At 35.0% G+C, this 18630-nt stretch overlaps 1 protein-coding gene across 1 annotated transcript in view; it reads left to right on the forward strand.

Annotated features, from left to right (window-relative positions):
* MDGA2 (MAM domain containing glycosylphosphatidylinositol anchor 2) overlaps window positions 1-18630 on the forward strand; it is an 825804-nt gene that overhangs the window by 706610 nt on the left and 100564 nt on the right. Inside the window, exon 9 of the mRNA XM_060167534.1 lies at window positions 470-739. Coding sequence (XP_060023517.1) covers window positions 470-739 — 270 coding nt within the window. The remainder of the gene's footprint in view (window positions 1-469; window positions 740-18630) is intronic.

Consider the following 18630-nt stretch of genomic DNA (forward strand, 5'->3'; position numbering starts at 1 on the left):
TTACCCATTTTATTAAATAATTGGTATCCAGAAGCCCAAGGACTGAGCCTCATATGGGATAATTAGAATTCACTGACTTGAACCAATGGCTTCGTCTGCTTCAGAATTTCATGCTAGTGTGGATACTCTGCTTTTATACCCAGAACATCATTTGCTTGCTAACAGTATAAACCAAACATACTTATGACATTTTTTTCTGGGAAGCAACTAGAAAGAAAAACTAAACTCTGCTTAGTTTCACCTGCAAATGCTTTTTTAAAGCAATGAGTCTTATTCATTGCCCACACTCGGGAATTACGTTTCCCTACCCAAGCTGAAATTCCCAGGTCTAAATATGTTTTCCACCCACCTCTTAATATTCCTTCCCTGTTGCTAGATGTATTCTTGAAAATAGCTTCTCACAGTAAGAGTAGCCCCTGGCTTATTGCAAACCACATATTTTATCTGTTTTAATATCTCTTTTCTACAGATCCTCCTGCTGTGGAACCAGCATTTCTGGAAATCCGGCAAGGACAAGACCGCAGTGTCACTATGAGCTGCAGGGTCCTGAGAGCCTATCCAATACGGGTGCTGACCTATGAGTGGCGCTTGGGAAACAAATTATTACGGATGGGTCAGTTTGACTCTCAAGAATACACAGAGTACCCGGTGAAGAGTCTTTCCAACGAAAACTATGGGGTTTATAATTGTAGCATCATAAATGAAGCTGGAGCAGGGAGATGCAGCTTTCTTGTTACAGGTAAGATGCTGAATATTTTGCATTTTTTTTTTTTTTTTTTTAGATCTTGGGAGTTTAGGCTTATGTCAATATAAGAATGAAAGCATTTTACAGATCCATGGAGCATACCATGAACAGCTTGACTGTTCATATTTAGAGCTTCTACTCATTTATTTTCAAGGAAAGTCTATTTTAGTAGTTAAGATAGTTAATGTGCCTATAAAATTAGAAGTTTATGTGAATTCAAATAGAGTTGGTGATGAGGTTGGTTATGTTGAGTGTTTCAGTAATAAAGTGACAAACCTTAACTAGCTTTATTTAGATCAAATTGCAAATATTAATACATGTTTTCTTTTGCAAGTTTAAAATCCCTTGCAATCCAATACCTGTTCTGGTTTTAATAGTAGAGAGTGATTTCTTTCTTTTTCTTGTTTATTTATTTATTACCTCTTAATGTGTGGTGAATCTTCATTTTGTCCCTGGCTTACCATAGGACCACAGATATTCAAAGGGAAATCAATATAGTTGTATCTGGTATATAATGAATTAGAGAGAATTATCATTTTTGATATCATTATCTTTTAATGTATTTAAGGAAATATTAAATCTGTATTAAATTATACATGTTTATTTAAATTATTTTGGTAATCTAAAGTAAATCTGTGTAATTTTTGAGCTAGGGTTTAGGCATACATTAAAAGGATATACTCCTTTCCATTATTATTTTGTTCTAGATAAAATTAGTTGAAACGGTTATAGTGTTTATGCTACTAAAAGAAGAAACTGGACATTGTATGTTATCTGGAAAGCAATCATAAAAATCATGATTAAAATGTTTCAGAATTAATTAAATCTTGTTCATTGGTAATATAAATTCTTATTAATAAATTCTTACTCATAAGAGAACTCTCTAATATGGGTTGCCTTGAGACATTTTTGCTTCCTGAAATAGGATATTAGGTGGATAAAATACAATTGACTAACCAAAGAATATGAAGACATCCTCTCTGCTGGATCTTGCCACCTCTTGGTTTTGCAATCCCTTTTATTAACATTCAGTTGAACTTAAGGTGTTTCTACTTTGATACTTAAAATGAACTATTAAAATGAAATAAAAAATCCCTAGGACAATTACTTACATGGTGATTTAATTTTTCTTCCTAGGAATATTTACAAGGGTAAGAGAATGTACTCTATTACTCTATGGGGTAATTTAAATGACATGATATACTTTCATTCCTTATTTATATGTTATTATCCCAAGCAATAAGAATCCTTCAAAGGCAATTGTTTTTCACATATTGGTACAAATGGAGCACTTTACTTTCTTTCATTAACCCTCCAAAATAAAAATACTCCATAAAATTAACTAAACCCCTTTCTTCAATCTTTTTGGCTTTATACACATTCTGATTTTCTCTGGTGACACTGTTTTCTAACTTTGACTGGTTTAGACCATGCTGCCTCTGCAAGATTTTCATTTGTTCTCTATTATATGATCCAAATCCTATTTTTTGAACTAGAAGACAAGCTGAGACCAGAATAAACACTAGCTCCATTCTCCCATTCCAGATCCATGGGGTGCAGTAAGTAGATTTCAGTAGTTGCAGGAAGGAATAAACCTGTTGTGGTTGCCCCATAGGAAGAGAGGAAACAGCCCCGTGCATTAATTTGTTTCCAGGGTGCATTTTTCGATCTCCAGGTCAACCTCATTGTTTCAAGATCTCCACATAAAATCTAATAAAGTTTTTTTTTTGTTTGTTTGTTTGTTTTTGCGGTACGCGGGCCTCTCACTGTTGTGACCTCTCCAGTTGTGGAGCACAGGCTCCGGACGCGCAGGCCCAGCGGCCATGGCTCACGGGCCCAGCCGCTCCGCGGCATGTGGGATCCTCCCGGATGGGGGCACGAACCCATGTCCCCTGCATCGGCAGGCGGATTCTCAACCACTGCGCCACCAGGGAAGCCCCTAATAAAGTTTTGAAGAAGAGAAAAAGAAATGGTTGAATTCCAAATACAGTATAATTCAGGAAAATATATAAGGAAATCAATGATTCCATAGAATCAGACATCTGGAAGAAGCTTTGAAAGGCTATTTACTTTTCTACTAAAACATACCAGAATTAGTAGTAATCCTTATCAATTTCCCATAATTCAAAACTCTTTGAAGCTATGCAGAAGAGAACTAGAGAATATAATATATGCAAGAATTCATATATTTATTATGCATATGTTCTTTACCCACAAAGCAGATCTTTGAAGACAATTCTTTTCCCCTGAGGCCCAAATTAACTAAGAAACATTTAAATTTTCAAAGTTATAACTATTGTACCAAATTTAAGAATTTAAACTCTTCCACTTGCTTGTCCTAAATGTCCTGAAAGTGGACTTGATCTGACTGCACATCAAAACGTACAGAATTGAACTAAAAGGCAATGGCAGCCCTCAAGTCTATGCTCCCAGGAAAGCTCAAAAGTTCGGACGTGTTTTCTTCATTTATATCATGAGTATGCAATGTGTGTGGGTGTTTGGGGGTAGGAGAGTGGGGTTGTGTTTACCAAGAAGTCAGAGGGGCTGTGAGAATATTTTCCTGGAAAGGAAAAGAAGATAGTAAGCAAAGGTATTTTGGGAAGAGTGACCAACCTAGCTTGTTGTGCACTGTCCATATTAGAGAATATTAGCTATAATACTACAAAATACTGTGTATTTTCATTTATTTTATTTACTAGTATTGTTATAGTGAAATTAAGCCTAGTTTTTTTGTGTTTTAAGCCTTTGTGAACTATGGCAGAAACCCGAACACCATTTATCATATTTTTCTTTGGGAGAATTTTTACAAGTTCTGTAAATAAATGTGACATATTAATTTATTATAATAAGTCCACTTGTAAATGTGCAATTCCAAGTATATATGTATAAATACATAGACATAAGTATTTCTATATTAATAAATAGTTTTGTACTGTTTAGCAGATCACTCAACTGGGCATGGATTTCACTTTATCACAGGTTTAAATGCTCCAAATTAACATTTGGAAAAAATGTTTTTAAAGACTTCAAAACATCTAGACACATTCATTACATTACAGATATGAGTGAATAACATGCTAGGTTAGATCCTAGCACACAGCTTGATCCAGAAAAGAAAACCAGTAAATCTGGGATGATGGAATAGATAGAGGGATGGCCAAGAGTGAATGATTAAATGGAAGTAATCTTACTGAAAATTATTTTTTAATGGGAAAAGAATGCGGGTGAAAGAGTAGTTCAAGTTGAAAATATGTAGTGGGCTGAATAGTATCCTCCAAGAAGGTAAATCCATGTCCTAATCCCCAAACCCTGTGAATATCACTCTATGTGGCAATACATGATTAAGTTAAGGATTTTGAAAGAAGGAGCTTATCCTGGATCGTGTAAGGTTAGTGAAAGATTTAATGTCCTTATGGTTGCATGATAGAGGGCCCTAGCATTTTGCTGGGTTTGGGCTGAAGGCCACTCTCATATCTTAGAATATTTCTGCAGGTCCTAGAGATCACCTGTAATTCCTTGTCATATGTGCTTTTCCAGCGTGGCTGCTTAATTCATCAAGCCATGAGGAAGAATCTCTAGCTCTAGTCTGTTAAGATGGAATCTTATATAACATAACCTAATTACTGAAGGAACATCTCATCACAGTTTTTTCCCACCCTCCATGGGAGAGAATTATACACAAAGACATTAATAACAGAGGTAGAAATCACTGGAGTCACCTTAGGTTCAGTCTGCCACATGTATCAACATTACCTACTGCTAGGAGTACTTTTAAATACAACCTACATATGAAACTGTTTTATCTATGGGAGTAGTTAAAGAAATTCCTCATAGTTTAATCCCTTTCAATAAACATGGCAAATAGGGTTTTACAAACAAAAATTTGCCTGTGACTGTTGCTTTCACCTCTAATTTGGAAGTATTTGTACTGGGATTGTGCATCCTCTACTTTTCTTTTGATATATTACAACATTCAGATTGCCATTTTGGAACTACTCTTTTCTCCATACTCAGCACCAGCAGATCAGACACATAACCAAAATTAGACAGATCCTAGAGAACAAATAAAGCAAGAGTGAGACATTTTTATGAAAGGGAGTACATGCTATATCACTCAATGAATGTAAAGAAATTGAGGATGACTGAGAACTGTGATATGCCTAAGACAGGCTGTTGGATTACTCTAGCATTACTTAGTTCTAAAGAATGAAAAGGATGAAATAACAACCAAGTCAAATTTGACTCCAAATCACAATGTTTTATTCTTGTTTTCTAAAGTCAGATTGAGTTATGTAGTAACCAGATAGAAAATGTATTTTATTCTCTGGTAATGCATACGTTTGTGCTATTCAGCTGGATACTTGTTTGTTATGAATGTCTAAACATGAACAGCATAACACTGTAGAAAAATCATTAGAACTATCAGAAGTAAGAGCAAATGAACTAATGGAAAAATATCTAATAAAATTCCCTGTGATAGGGCTTCACTGGTGGCACAGTGGTTGGGAGTCCGCCTGCCGATGCAGGGGACACGGGTTCGTGCCCCAGTCTGGGAAGATCTCACATGCCGCGGAGTGGCTAGGCCCGTGAGCCATGGCCGCTGAGCCTGCGCGTCCGGAGCCTGTGCTCCGCAACGTGAGAGGCCACAACAGTGAGAGGCCTGCGTACCGCAAAAAAAAAAAAAAAAAAAAAAAAATTCCCTGTGATAACTCTAAAAGGCAAAAAATTTCAATGTCAAATATTTTTCAGAGCCAAAATTCTGTTAAATTTATTAGAATTTTACTTATGATGATAACAGGTAGATTAATGGATCCCAGTGTTTCAGCCAGCATTATGAATTACAGTTATGTTAAAACTATAGAGCAGAAAATGCATTATATGTCCTAACAACTCTTGATGTATTCTGTGGTGTACGAAGTGATTCCACTTGTATTCTTCTCATTCAAATAATTCTGCTACGTGTGTAAAAGAAGCAATATCACCCTTGTATGAAAGGTAAGCTAATAGAGGCTAAGGAAACCAAAAGTAAAATGTGTATCTTCTGACTGTAAATTCAAGCTCTTTTTGACACACCTCAGTAACTCTTTTATTAGTGGTTCTAAAGGAATTTTTGGATAATTAAGCTAGATGAAATGTAGATGAGTCCATGCTGAACCTAAAAAAGTAGAAATAAAAATGTAAATATTAATTAAGGAAATTAATACTATCACTTAGCAAAACTTTTACCAAAATATTTACTTTAATATTGAATCTAATTTATACAATATTTTAGAGATGGAACAGAAAGGGCTGATTAGAGGAAGGCTTATAGGAGTTTGTGTTGATTCCATCCTAGTCCTTACCTGAAGATTGGGATGCATAGATAAGGTGAAACTGTTGAGGCTTAGCACACTCTTCTATATCAGGTTCAGAGCAGAAAAGTGACAGTAGAGTTCAAGCAGTGATGGAGAAAGCTAGAATTTTCAACTTAGCAAAGTAGGATATACCTTCTTAAAATTCCGAACATCCTGCTGAGATATCAGAATGATTAAGCCTTAGGAGTCAGGGCCTTGCTTGAAAATAAAGACTTATTCTAGATTCTCCCAAACAAAGGCTAACACCAAGCCCCGATAAGATTCATGGGGAGGTAGAATTTGGAAGTAGAGTTCCACCAATTTGTAAGAGCAAGTCTCTATGTTCTCCATACATCTCACCCTGATAAAATGTAAAAAGGCAGAATACAAAAATTTGAGGTGATTAGCAGGTAGCTGAGTTACCTACTAGAATAAACATCGACACTCTTTAGAGGAAGAGAGCATAGTCCAGTTATCTATAATATATTATATAATATGTATTATACATTACAATGTAATAATGTAGTAATAATTACTAACAATGCTCAATAAATAATAAAAATTACCTGACATGCAAGGAAAATAGGAAAGTGTTACCCTTAGTCAAGAATAACAGTGGTCATGGGACTTCCCTGGTGGTGCAGTGGTTAAGAATCCTCCTGCCAATGCAGGGGACATGGGTTCAAGCCCTGGTCTGGGAAGATCCCATGTGCTGCAGAGCAGCTAAGCCCATGCGCCACAACTACTGAGCATGTGCTCTAGAGCCCGAGAGCCACAATTACTGAGCTCGTGTGCCACAACTACTGAAGCCTAGAGCCCATGTTCCGCAACAAGAGAAGCCACCGAAATGAGAAGCCCATGCACAGCAACGAAGAGTAGCCCCTGCTCACTGCAACTAGAGAAAGCCCATGTGCAGCAAAAAATACCTAATGCAGGCAAAAATAAATAATATAAATTAAAAAAATAAACTAAAAAAAAGAGAGAATAACAGTGGTCTTTTGGAAACTAACCCTGGGATGGCCCAGATGTTGGCTATAGCACAGCCTAGCTATTATAATAATTTCAGAGTATTAAAGGAAAATATGTTCAAAGATTTAAAGATAAATGCAGTGTTTATGAGCAAATGCATAAGAAATTTCAGCAGCGGGAAAAAATCCTTTAAAAAATAACCAAATGCAAATAACTATAACTAAAACGGTATAATAACTGGAATGAAAAAATTACCTAAATGGAATGAACAACATATTGGAAAAGGTAGAAGGGTCAGTGAAATTGAAGACAAATTGAAAGAGCTGAGATAATCTGCTAGATAGAAAAAATATTGAAGACTAAAGAAAAGAGACCTAAGGACCTGGAGGATAATGAAAAATGGCCTAAAATAATTGCAATTGAATTTCCAGACGTTCTAGAAAAGAATGAGAATGGGACCAAAAAAGAAAAAAAAAGTTTTTCAAACCCACAGATCCAATCATATCATGGAACACAAACCAAGAAAAAATACAAATAAAACCACACCTAGGCACATCATAATCCAATTGCAGAAAACCAAAGACAAAGTTTTCAAAGCAGCCAGAATAAAAATGATATTGTGATGATATGCATGACAGTTACCTTCTCATTAGAAGCAATGTGAGTTAGAAGACAATGACACGTCTTTAAATCTTTAAACATCTTTAAAATACTGTCAGTTAATAATTTTATTTCCAGTGAAAATGTGCTTTAAGATAGGGTCAAACAAATATATTTTTCTGGAAAATGAAAGCTGGAGAATTAGTAGTCAGTAGAACTGTACTACAAAATATGCCAAAACATATTCTTCATATTAAAGGGAAAAGTTTTCAGTGGAAACCAGGATCTACATAAAGAAATAAAGAGTTTTTTCTCCTATGTTTTCTTCTGTGAGTTTTATGTTTTCAGATCTTATATTCAAATCTTTAACCCATTATGAGTTAAATTTTGTGTATGGTAAAAGACACGTGTCGAATTTCATTGTCTTAAATGTGGATATCTAGTTTTTTCAACATCATTTTTTAAAGAGACTATCTTTTCTCCGTTATATATTCTCGGTACCTTTGAAGGAGATCAGTTGACCATATATGAGTGAGTTTATTTCTGGGCTCTTAACATACACACCTACACACCCACACATGAACACAAGGAAACTTTTGGAGGTGATGGATATATTTATTACCTAGATTGTGGTGATAGTAACAGGAGGTATACATATGTCTAAATTTACCAAATTGTATTATATTAATTATATTCACTTTTTTGTATACCAATTATACCTCAATAAACATGGGGAAAAAATGGAATGAAGATGATCAGATCCAGTAAATAGGTGGGTAAAGATAAATTTTTTTATAATTTCCCTAATAAACAGCTGTACAAACAATGGTCAGCAAATTACAGCTTGGGGACCAGCCAGCAGTTTTTATAGATAAAGGTTAATTGCAACATAGCTTTCTTCACTTGCTTATGTATTGTCTATGGCTCCATTCATGCTACAACAGGAGAAGTGAGTAGTTGTAACAGCAACCATATGGCTCATAAACCTAAATACTGGGTTGGCCCAAAAGTTCATTCAGATTTTTCCATAAGATGTTACTGAAAAACCCAAACGAACTTTTGGGCCAACCCAATATTTACATCTAGCCCTTTGAGGAAAAGTCTCTCAATCCTTGGTTTGAAGCAAAAATAATAACATTATAAGTTAGGGTTTATAACATATCACGAACCAAAATGTTACAGCAATAACACAAATGATGGGATTAATTTGAGTTGTATTTTTCTAAATTTATAACATTTGTGAAGTAGGAACTGAGAAGCAAATAGGGACCTCAGAGAAGCATGAAATGTGAAGTGTGATATATTAAGTGATACAATATTGACTCTAAATAGAATAAGTTAAAGTTGCATAGTTTTTGCCATACAGAAACTTCTAAAAAGTTTTTTTAAAAAGTGGTGCATTGCTGCAGTGAACATTGTGGTACATGACTCTTTTTGAATTATGGTTTTCTCAGGGTATATGCCCAGTAGTGGGATTGCTGGGTCATATGGTAGTTCTATTTGTAGTTTTTTAAGGAACCTCCATACTGTTCTCCATAGTGGCTGTATCAATTTAACATTCCCACCAACGGCACAAGAGGATTCCCTCTTCTCCACACCCTCTTCAGCATTTACTGTTTGTGGATTTTTGGATGATGGCAGCACTATTTACAATCGCCAGGGCATGGAAACAACCTAAGTGTCCATTGACAGATGAATGGATAAAGAAGATGTGGCACATATATACAATGGAATATTACTCAGCCATAAAAAGAAACAAAATTGAGTTATTTGTAGTGAGGTGGATGGACCTAGAGTCTGTCATACAGAGTGAAGTAAGTCAGAAAGAGAAAAACAAATACCGTATCCTAACACATGTATATGGAATCTAAAAAAAAAAACTGGTTATGAAGAACCTAGGGGCAGGACGGGAATAATGACACAGACCTACTAGAGAATGGACTTGAGGACATGGGGAGAGGGAAAGGTAAGCTGGGACAAAGTGAGAGAGTGGCATGGACTTATATATACTACCAAATGTAAAATAGATAGCTAGTGGGAAGCAGCCACATAGCACAGGGAGATCAGCTCAGTGCTTTGTGACCACCTAGAGGGGTGGGATATGGAGGGTGGGAGAGAGGAAGACACAAGAGGGAAGAGATCTGGGGATATCTATATTTGTATAGCTGATTCACTTTGTTATAAAGCAGAAACTAACACACCACTGTAAAGCAAGTATACTCCAATAAAGATGTTTAAATAAATATCAAAAAAAAAGTGGTGCATTGAAGAAACTAAAATACATTTGAATTTACTCGAAATATCAGAGGAAAAGATAACAAGTGAACAACAACAACAAAAACACTGAAGGGACAATGAAAACAATGAGCAAGATGATAGACTTTAACCCAATTATATTAATAATGACATGAAATGTAAATGAACTTAACACTTCAGTTGTCAGAAATCACTGGACTGGATTTTTTTTTTTTTTTTTTTTTTTTTGCGGTACGCGGGCCTCTCGCTGTTGTGGCCCTCTCCCGTTGCGGAGCACAGGCTCCGGACGCGCAGGCTCAGCGGCCATGGTTCATGGGCCTAGCTGCTCCGCTGCATGTGGGTTCTTCCTGGACCGGGGCACGAACCCGTGTCCCCTGCATTGGCAGGCAGACTCTCAACCACTGCGCCACCAGGGAAGCCCTGGACTGGAATTTTAGAAAAACAACAAAACGCAAGCTATCTACAAGATAGGCACTGCTATCTACAAGAAACACATGTTAAATACAAAGACACAAAGAAGCTGCAAGGACAGGATGGAGCAATACATAACATGCAAAGAGCACATAAGAAAGCTGACATGACTATATTATTGCTAGACAAAATAGACTTCAAGACAGAAAATTTTAAGAGTTAAAGAGGGACGTTTAATAATAGTAAAAGAGGAATTTACAGGGAAGGTTATACAGATATAAATATGTGTGCACCTAATAATAGAGCTTCAAAATTCATAAATAAAGTGCCAGGAGGAATAATCTACTCATAATTACACTAAAGGTTTTAACATCCATCTATGAATAATTTATAGAATATGTACCCAGAAAATCACTAATGTTTTAGAAGATCTGGACCATACTACAAGCAAACTAAATTAATTGATATTTGTAGATTATCATACCCAGAGTTGTAAACTACATATTGTTACATGTGCACATGGAATACTCACCAAGATAATATGCTGATCAAACATTTTCCTTCTAAAATTGGGAGCAAAACAAAAATACCCACTCTCATTAGTCACAAATATTGTACTGCAGGTCCTTACCACTACAATAACACAAGGAAAGTAAATAACATGCATAAAAATCAGAAAGGAAGAAACAAAGTTATTTCTAGTCACAGATTATGTTGTTGTTTTTGAAGACAATGCTAAAGTATCTATGAGAAAATATACTTGAATTAAGATAATTTAGCAAGAGCATAGGGTATGAAATTAGTATGTAAAATCAATCATATTTCTGTATAATAGCTACAAAAATTTGAAACTGAAGGGTAAAAAATACCATTTCCAGATCAAACTGTAAATAAATTTAATAAAATATGCACAAGACGTACACTGAAAAATATTAAAAAATTGCTGCGGGATATGAACCGAAATAGAGAAATATACCAAGTTCATATTTTGGAAGAATTAATATTGGTTTCATACTTATTGTCTCCGAATTGATCTACAGATTCACTGCAATCCCAACAAAATACCCAGCATGGTTGTTTTTGGTTTTGTTTCTATAGAAATTGAAGAGCTGACTCTAGATTTTATTTGGAAAGCTAAGGCTTAACAATAGCTAGACCTATGTGCAAGGGGAAAAAGAACAAAGTTGGAGGACTCACACTACCCTGTTCCAAGTCTTACTGTAAAGTCACAGTAATCAAGATAGTGTGGTTTTTGTATAAATATAAACACATGGTTCATTGAAACAGGATAAAAGATCCAGGAATAGACCGCTAAGGTCACAGAGATGATACACATATGGTCAAATGAGTTTTTCAAAGTCACCAGCATAATCCATTAAGAAATGATAGTCTTCTGAATAAATTGTGCTAGAACAACTGGATATTCATATTAAAAAAATAAACCTTAAATAATACCTCACATTACGCACAAGATTAATTTAAAATTGATTGTAGATGTAAATATAAAAAACTAAAACTGTAAAATTCTAGGAGAAAATTCAGGAGAAAATCTAGGCAAATTTGGAATAGAAAGTAAACCCCAAAAATCACCAGTCATTTAAAACTAATACAAATAATAATAATACAAGCATAATTAAAACTGCAGTCTTCCTGCTCCTCAAAAGACCTCATTAAAAAAGGAAAAAGCTTCCACATATAAGCAATATCATATGACATTTGTCTTTCTCTGTCTGACTTACTTCACTCAGTATGACAATCTCTAGGTCCATCCATGTTGCTGCAAATAGCATTATTTTGTCCTTTTGTGTGGCTGAGTAATATTCTACTGTATATATGTACTACTGTATAGCACAGGGAACTCTATTCAATACTCTTCAATGACCTATGTGGGAAAAGAATCTTAAACAGAGTGGATATATGTATGTGTATCACTGATTCACTTTGCTGTACACCTGAAACTAATACAACATTGTAAATCAACTATATTCCAATAAAATTTTTTTTAAAAAATTATTCGTCTAAAGAAACAAAAAAAAAAGGGAAAAAGGAAAAAGCAAGCCACAGGCTGGAAAAAGAATTTGAAATACATGTTTGTGACAAAGTGTTTGTATCCAGAGTATATAATTCTTAAAATTCAATAATAAGACAAACGGTCCAAATAAAATTGGCAAGAGACTTGAATATACATTGCACAAAATAGCATACAATTGACCAGTATTTGTATTAAAACTGGTAGCCATCATTTGTTATCAGAGAAATGAAATTTAAACCACAACAAGTTAGAACTACACACACATTATAATGACAAAAGTTAAAAAGGCTGACAACAGCAAATGTAGGTGAGGATAGTCACTGAAATTATCACACATTCTTGCTGGGAGTGTAGAATGGGATTTCTGTTTTGAAAATGGCTTGTAAGTCTCTCAAAAACTTAAATATTTACTTACCAAGTGATCCAGCAATTCCACTCCTAGATGATTATTCAACAGAAATGAAAATGTGTATGTCTATACAGAGATTTATACACAAACTTTAATAGCAGCTTTATTTGTAATAGTGTCTGACTAGAAACAACCCAAATATTCATCAACAGGTGGCTGAATAAACAACTTGTGATCTAATCTACTCATGCAGTGGAATTTTAGTCATAGAAGTGGAGAGAACTACTGATACAATACATGAATGGATGGATTTCAAAAACAATTATATTGAATAAACACAACTAGCCACAGAAAGTGCATACTTTATGATTCCATTTATATGAATTTCCTGAACATGCAAAGCTAATCTTTAGTAATAGAAATTATATTCTTTGGCTGGGGCTGAAGGTGGAGTTGATTGATTACAAAGGAGTAGCAGGTAACTTTCTGCAGTGATGGAAATCTCCTATATCTTGATTGGTGATTACATAGTAATATATATTTTTCTAGACTCAGTGAAATCTGCACTTAAAGTGTGTTCATTTTATTGTATGTAAATTATACCTCAAGTATTATTGAAAAGTGGATGATATTTGCCAAATAAGATAGGGTTGGGAATACGAGGTGTTTCATAATATGAATGGCATTGTTCGATTTACTATTGTCATGTATATACTTATTCTAATCCATATTGTGTTAATTTTTTAAACATTTGGTTGTTCCTCGAGAATTGTTTGTTCCTTTTTCCTCCCCTAACCTCTAAATTACTTTCTTTTAGGAGGAGACAGTAAACTGGTTATCTTCACGGTAGTTCCCTTCCCCAAGATAACCACTTTGCCCAGCTGTATCTCTTACTTTAAGAGATAGTGACTGTTACATTAAGAATATTGAATGACCCAATATATTGGTAACAAAGGTCACGTATACAAGTGAAATCAGAAGGATATGAATCAGGTTTTGGAGAATTACCATTTTGTAAGCAAGACCATCACTGCTGGGTAGAATAAAGGGAAGACAGAGATATCAGCATAACAGGGTATGACACAGTATTCCAAAACTATTGCTCACAGCTTCCTTATATTATTTTGGGCAAGCATTAGATCCAGTTTTTAGAGGATAAGAAATGGTTCGAAATCACAGTTTCTCCTGAGAGAAAAGAATTTTTATAATATTCTCTGACATCAGAAAAGAATAAAGCAAAGAAACCCAAATGTAGAAGTCCACACATATGTATGTGAATGTTATATGTTTAGTATTTCTATTCTTAAGAGTCTGTTTAGCACTTAGTACAGTTGGATTTTTTCAGTAGATATTGGGTGGTAATAAAATCAATCTGTGAAAGAATCAAAGGACTTTTTAGTTCAGTGGAATCAAAGCCATATCCCAAACCTCCAAGTGTCTATTTAAGCACTTGGCCTTTGTCCATCACCCTGAAGGGATGATTAATGGATGAGAACAGTGCAAAACTTGTTCCAAAGACATGCCAGAAACCAGACTTAAGATGGTCAGGTGAGACATTCCACAGATAATTGCCCACAACCTGATACGTTGTCTTTTCTCAAGGGATATTTTGTGACATAGCAGTAAGTTGAGAAAGTTGATAGAGGTTTTCTTTTTATAAATTCTTTTTGAATTTCAGACCAGAGGATATAACCAAAGTTTTATAATTTTGCATTACTCATGTAAGCATTACTTAAGAAATCACTTTCTTTCATCGTTCTAATGAACTTTGTCTATTTCTAAAGCACTGATCAAAATGACAGTTGCTAGTAGCCTCAGCATCTAACTGCAGGCAGATACTTGCTTTGCAATCAGATCCAGACCAGTGCTTCTTAGCAATACTATAAGAACAGTTATTTGTGCTTTAATCTTTTTCTTGCTCTAGAAGTCGTATTCACAGATCTTTTGGTTATTCTTAGAGAGTCACAGTTATTCAGTTTCAATGACTGGTTTCCTTTATTCACATCTAAATCCACTTTATTAATTCAAGTTATATGTTTTGGAGAAAATAAATGTCCCTAGAAGATAAACAGCATACCTTCTGGGCTCCTCTCCAACTCACTTGAACACCTCTTACTCCCTGCCTCAATGATATTCCACGCATTCATAGTCAGCAATGGACCACCCACGTGTGTGGCAGCGGTGCTTGCCAGGAAGTTAATGTGCTTCCTAAGTACACCATTGAACAGCCAGTCCTCTCGGCCTGAGCGCTGCTGGGTCAGTTCATCCAGCCATTCCCCCTCCATGCACACCCCCCAACCAGAGGTCCTTCAAAGGAACCGAAGGCTTTTAGACACTTTGGAACTTTTCAGTTTTTAGGGAACATAAAGCTTTAGGAAAGACTGAATTATTTGCAGCTTATTATATATTCATTATTTCTGAGTTAAATGCTTAACATGTAGTTCTCATTCTAGAGATTTAGTCAATCCTTATCTTCATAAATTCCTGACTTGATAATACTTTCAGATAACGATATAATATGGCAAATCTGGTTGAGTCCCAAGGGTAAATTGTAGTTTAAGTTTCCATACGCACAATGGGCAGAGTAGGGAAGTAGGGATCCTTGTTAGATTACTGGGAGTAGCATCTTATCAGGAAATCCACCAGCCTGTACAGTCTTTGTGTGCGAATTAGGAAAAAGGTGCCCCTTTCTTCAAGCAGTTGTAACTCCCATACCAGGGCACAAGTGGTTGCAACAGAAACAGAGCCTGGATTTCAGCCCTTTTCACCCCTTTAGCCAGTCACACGCGGTAGAGAGCAACCCTATCCAAAGACGTTGGGTGTTAGAATAAAAAGGGCTTCCGATGTGGATTCAGAATGCAGCTTTGTTACTCCACAGTTGCTTACTATAGGGCAATTTGTTTAAGATCGCTAATCTTCACTTTCATCTTCCACCAAAGGAAAATGGTAAGAATATTCTCATCCTGCAGGGGATTGTGAATATTAAGAAACACAATGTATGCAAGTGGTTAGCATGGTGCCGGGCAAATAACAAAAATTAACCACATAAGTGCCTTTAATAATCTTATTTTTGTCTAGGAGAGATCAAGCATCAATTCTTCTTTAAGCCAAAAAGAACTGTTTTATTCCCTAGATTAAGCTTTCTCCTAATGTCACAATTAGAATATTTTCTGTGTACAGGTAAAAACACTGCAAGCAGGCTTACAAAGAGGAAGACCCCAGAGGAAAGCATTTCATGAGAATTTTATGAGAAGTTGTATATCTATAGACATATACATGCTATATGAAAAGAAAAATCCAAATTGAACAAAAATAAATTGAAACTCTAATATTGCATTGTCTGTGGGGTTTTTCCCTTGTTTGGGCATATTCTATTTCAAATTTGAACACTGGTATGTTTTTCATATGCTGTTTCTGTTACATAATTCAGATTTACATAAAATTTCCCCCCACTGTACACAACCTCAAGGGAGAATTTATCTGACTGTCCCTTTGATGGAAGCTGGAATAAGAAAGAAAGGGCAGGAAAGCCTAAAGTGACTGGCTTTTGAATTATATGTGAGACGTCTTTTGAGAATTCCTAGAAAAAGGAAAGGAAAAGTTTTGAAATCTTATAAAACTGTGGGCCCTAGTAAATAAGCAGAGATTTTGGTTATTCCATATCTTGACTCATAAGTATCCATGTATATTTGAGGGGAATGCATATAGCATTTCTGGGTCATATAAGAATTAGCAATTGAGTTTATGAATAAATGGTTGCTAGCTACTTCAGTGATTTGATTTTCTAGCAGCATTTCTTAGGCATGGGATGTATAGGACAGGCGAGGGGAAATGGTCAGAGAACAGGGATGTACTCACTATTTTTATAAAACAGTGCACTTGCTACAAAATAGATTTGTGCTTAGCCCAGGAACTGGACACCATGTATATCTGATCATTTTCTGTTTCTGAATCTGCTTCTGTTTTGTGAAATTTAATGATCTATAGAATTTCTTCTGCAACCTCAATTGTCTGTGCTTCCCATGCCAGCACATACATACATATTATAGAGTTGGCTCATTAACAAGCATAGTTGTGATATATGAAAGAAATGGCATAACTCTTGAAAGGATAGCAAAAGGGCATCACAAAATCAGCCTAGAGCCATGATTGTGACATAGCCAAATGTGGTACTCCAGATAGCTACTCCAACCTTGTCTTCCCTCACCAATGACAGGAAAGTTTGGTGTGTGCTTGCCTCACCCACTGACAATTGACCTGTACCATGTATTAATGAAATGTTTTTCTAAAATATAAAATGAAGCAAAATAGTTTTGTATTCTTCTGCCTTGGGAGTATGTGCTGCAATATTTCTGAAAAGAGAGATTTCTAATAATTTCATTTTATCCTAACATTCCTGAAATAAAATACATTGAGGAAGGTAGGGATGATCAGACGCTCTCAGTCTGAAAGCCAACTTCCTTTGCATATTTAGGTAAATGGTGTAACCTCTCTTCCTTCTCACAGAATATTCATTTGGATCTTTTTGAGGGATGATCTGCAGACCAGACAAGGACAGTAGTCTGCATTATTTCATTAATTATGATATTCACATTAACTTTCCAGATTTGCAGTTAAAGCCAAGTAATATCCCTCTGCAGTTTTGCCCTTCCAACTTCTGTGAAGACTAAAAGAAGTTAATATTTGTGGAAGTACTTTTTAACTTAACTGTAAATTCCTATATAAATTTGAGATACAGTTTCCATCTCTCAAGATTTTTCTTGCTTCATGAGTCCATGGTTGTAGTGGTAAATTATAATAGAATAACTTTTAACAGCAATCCTAGACATACAATTCTGGTAGGTGTCTCAAATACTTGACAGAATAGTAGTGAGCAAAGGCCCTTGGGCCAACTCTATTTTGTACAAGGGGATAATTGAAGTACAGAATTTAAGAGCTGTCTTTCTTCTTTCTCTCAAGTCAACCATCTTTATTCCCAGAGGAGCTCTCCAGATTATTTTTCTTTAGAACATGTGGTTTTTAATACACATAACACTTACTTAGATATTTCCAAGTAAAATATCAATGGATTTATAATTTTTATTTCTAAACTTTCTCTAAACCCTTAGCAGTTTCCTATTTACATGCCTAATGTGAAAGCTAATTGTTTCATCAAATCCAAATCATCTTTTAAATTTTTTGGACCAGATCCTAATCTAAGCCTATTTTGGAAAAAAAAAAACTCATATTATTCATATTTAACATCATTTTTGGCAAAGTACATTCAGGGTTTTAGAGTAAAAGAGTTATTCATTTAAGTTAAAATGTTATCTGGTAAGTGCATGCATTTATTTTATATTACCCAAGACAACCATGTATATTTGGTGCGTAAGCCAGTAACTACTTTGCATAAATATTTTGTTCTAGGCTGATGCCAAAAAGGGGTCAGAGGTGACTCAATTGTGTTGAAATAGTGCTTCATTGAAGTTTTAAAAAAATAAATAGGAACTCATTTAAATTTGTCTAGTTTAGTTTTTAAATTGCTTCAAGTACCTGTGCTTTTAAACAGTAACAGTGGAACCAAACTATGGAACTCTTCCTAGAGAATTTTATTTTATATATATATTTTTTCTTTATGGGAGAGGGTACAGTGTGAGATTAATGTTTATTAAATACTTATTATTTCCCCATTGCTATCATAGGTATTTTATATAGACTATGTTAAATAATTTAAATAGAATAAATTTTATATTTTCATCCATTGGGATCTCCAGAGATATCTTTTTAACTTAACTACTTCATAAAATAATTATTATTTTTGAGAGCCAAAAAACCTAACCTTACCAGGAACAAATGAATCTATCATTATTTGCTGACTATACTATATTCATTAACTCTTTATTCTATTAAATAAAGAATCTTGACTTTATATGGTAGATCCCTACTCAAATAAAAT

Source organism: Lagenorhynchus albirostris, chromosome 1 (assembly GCF_949774975.1).
Source record: "Lagenorhynchus albirostris chromosome 1, mLagAlb1.1, whole genome shotgun sequence".
Classification (NCBI taxonomy): domain Eukaryota; kingdom Metazoa; phylum Chordata; class Mammalia; order Artiodactyla; family Delphinidae; genus Lagenorhynchus; species Lagenorhynchus albirostris.